This window comes from Aotus nancymaae, unplaced genomic scaffold (genome assembly GCF_030222135.1).
Source record: "Aotus nancymaae isolate 86718 unplaced genomic scaffold, 86718_ANA_hifiasm-v0.15.2.pri h1tg000058l, whole genome shotgun sequence".
Lineage (NCBI taxonomy): Eukaryota > Metazoa > Chordata > Mammalia > Primates > Aotidae > Aotus > Aotus nancymaae.
The window spans coordinates 7276066-7278577 of NW_026988472.1; the positions used below are offsets into that span (position 1 = coordinate 7276066).

General features: G+C 43.5%; 1 protein-coding gene across 1 annotated transcript; it reads left to right on the top strand.

Moving 5' to 3' along the window:
• Positions 1–204: 204 nt before the first annotated feature.
• On the top strand, positions 205–970 carry LOC105713459 (glutathione S-transferase Mu 3-like). The gene is given in 1 exon segment (XM_012447194.3): positions 205–970. A coding segment is annotated over 1 exon segment (654 nt). The 3' UTR covers positions 859–970.
• Positions 971–2512: the final 1542 nt, after the last annotated feature.

Sequence of the window (2512 nt, forward strand, 5' to 3'; positions counted from 1 at the left end):
CACATTTTAACCTCTAGACTGGTAACTCATTTCCCTGAATACCTGTAAGGTGTATGTGGGCTCAGCGGTCAGTGTGATTTCAACACTGGCTCACAACAGGTTGGAAAGCCTGCCTGGGACGTATTTCTTGAGGAAAAGTCGAGAGTTTCCAGGAACAGTTTTGAAAAACAGAGATGAGTCCTCGAAGGCTAGCAAGCTAGCATCATGTCGTGCGAGTCATCTATGGTTCTGGGGTACTGGGATATTCGCAGGCTGGCGCATGCCATCAACCTGCTCCTGGAGTTCACGGATACCTCTTACAGGGAGAAACGTTACACGTGCGGGGAAGCTCCTGACTATGATTGAAGCCAATAGCTGGATGTGAAATTCAAGCTAGACTTGGACTTTCCTAATCTGCCCTACCTCCTGGATGGGAAGAACAAGATCACCCAGAGCAATGCCATCTTGCGCTACATCGCTCGCAAGCACAACATGTGTGGTGAGACTGAAGAAGAAAAGATTCGAGTGGACATCGTAGAGAACCAAGTAATGGATTTCCGTATACAACTGATAAAGCTCTGTTACAGCTCTGACCACAAAAAACTGAAGCCTCAGTACTTGGAACAGCTACCTGGACAACTGAAACAGTTCTCAATGTTTCTGGGGAAATTTTCATGGTTTGCAGGGGAAAAGCTCACCTATGTGGACTTTCTCACCTATGATATTGTGGATCAGAACCGTATATTTGAGCCCGAGTACCTGGATGAGTTCCCAAACCTGAAGGCTTTCATGTGCTGTTTTGAGGCTTTGGAGAAAATCGCTGCCTACATACAGTCTGATAACTTCTTCAAGATGCCCATCAACAACAAGATGGCCTAATGGGGCAACAAGCCAATATGCTGAGCAGGAGGCAGACTTGCAGAGCTGCTTTTGTTTCATCCTGTCCCTAAGGGGTCAGCACTCTTTCTTTGCTCTTTTCAATAAATAGCATTTAGGTTAAAAAAAAAAAAAAGAAAGAAAAGCAGAGACAACCGATGTTATCCTTCCTTCCCTTGCCTCTCCTCGTGTGCCAGGTTTTCTGTTTCCTTCAGTTGTTAGAAAATCAGCATGAATTATTTCACGATGAAAAGTTTTTATCCCTTTAATCATCCTGATTTTTCCCTCCAGACTTTTTTTTTCCCTGGAAGGGTGGTATGCAGAAGGGACAAAAGCATTTTCAGAAAAACACCTTATAATATAAATTTAGTGAAAAGATTAATCATGTTTAAGAAATGGGTAGGATGAAATCCTGAATTTGGAAAAATTGTAAAAATCAGGTTACATAATCTCCATCCCTTTTGTCTCTATCACTTATCCAGTGAGGAATGTGGAAAAGACGAATCCCTTACTTGTGGCTGCTGCATTAAGTAGTCAAACTGCTGGCCCCCTTCCATCAATATCATACATCCACTTATAATAGTCACAAAGTGGAAGGCCAGTTTAAAACTTTCCCTGATTTCATGTGTCTCATTGAAATTTCCACCAAACTGCTAGCAGTAAATTCAGCATTCAAAGATTTACAAGTACTGTGGCCAACAGAGATCCTGGCTCAAATGTTGGAAGGGGGCTGCAGCAGTGGCAGCCCAGCTGAGGACAAGGCTCGAATGTGTCTTCACATCCTCCACCCCTTTTTCAGATAGGGTTTGTCTGTTTTGCGGAGGCTGGTATACACTGGAGGACTCACAGCTCACCACAACATCTGACTCCTGAGCTATAGTGATCCTCCTGCCCTACCTTCCTGAGTAGATGGGACTACAGGCACATGCCACCATGCCCAGATGACTTTTTAAATTGTGTAGAGCAAGGGTCTCACTATGTTGCCCAAGCTGGTCTTGAACACCTGGCCTCAAGTGATTCTCCTGCCTTAGCCTCCAAAAATACTGGGATTACTGGTGTGAGCCAATGCATGTGGCCAGTTTTACCCCCTTTTTAAATCTAAGGCTTATGGTTGGTCTGAGGCTTTGTTCCAGCCCAGGAAACTGATAATTTTCCTCCCACTTGGAGGAAACAGCAATTCAAACATTCAGGATTTCTGGCCTATGCAAAGCTCTTTCGCAGTGACAGAGTCTTATCTCTACCAGCCTGGAGGAGAAAACAAAAATTAATGTTAGCACGAGCCTGCACCTTTCCCCAAAAGTTATCCAGAGCAGAACAGTTGTTAAGGGATCCTGGAATTCAGCTCTGTAGTAGTTGGAGGGATTAGTGTTAAAGGCTGTGAGTACACATATTTTTCGTAAATAGACAACAGCTTCAGATGCTCCTTCATATTATGATATTATGGTGAAATCCGTGGTCTCCCAGGCATGACAGCTTCAAAATGTCTACCCCTTCACTCTTCCTTTATTCAAACAAGGCTTTCATCATATGGCATGAGGTTCCTAATGGGACATTAACTGATTTCTCCAAAGATACTTTTCAGGCTATTTCCAGGAGCCTACTAAGCATCCAGACCATAGTTTGAAGCCAAAACATTAAAAGCAAGTTTACAAAAAAT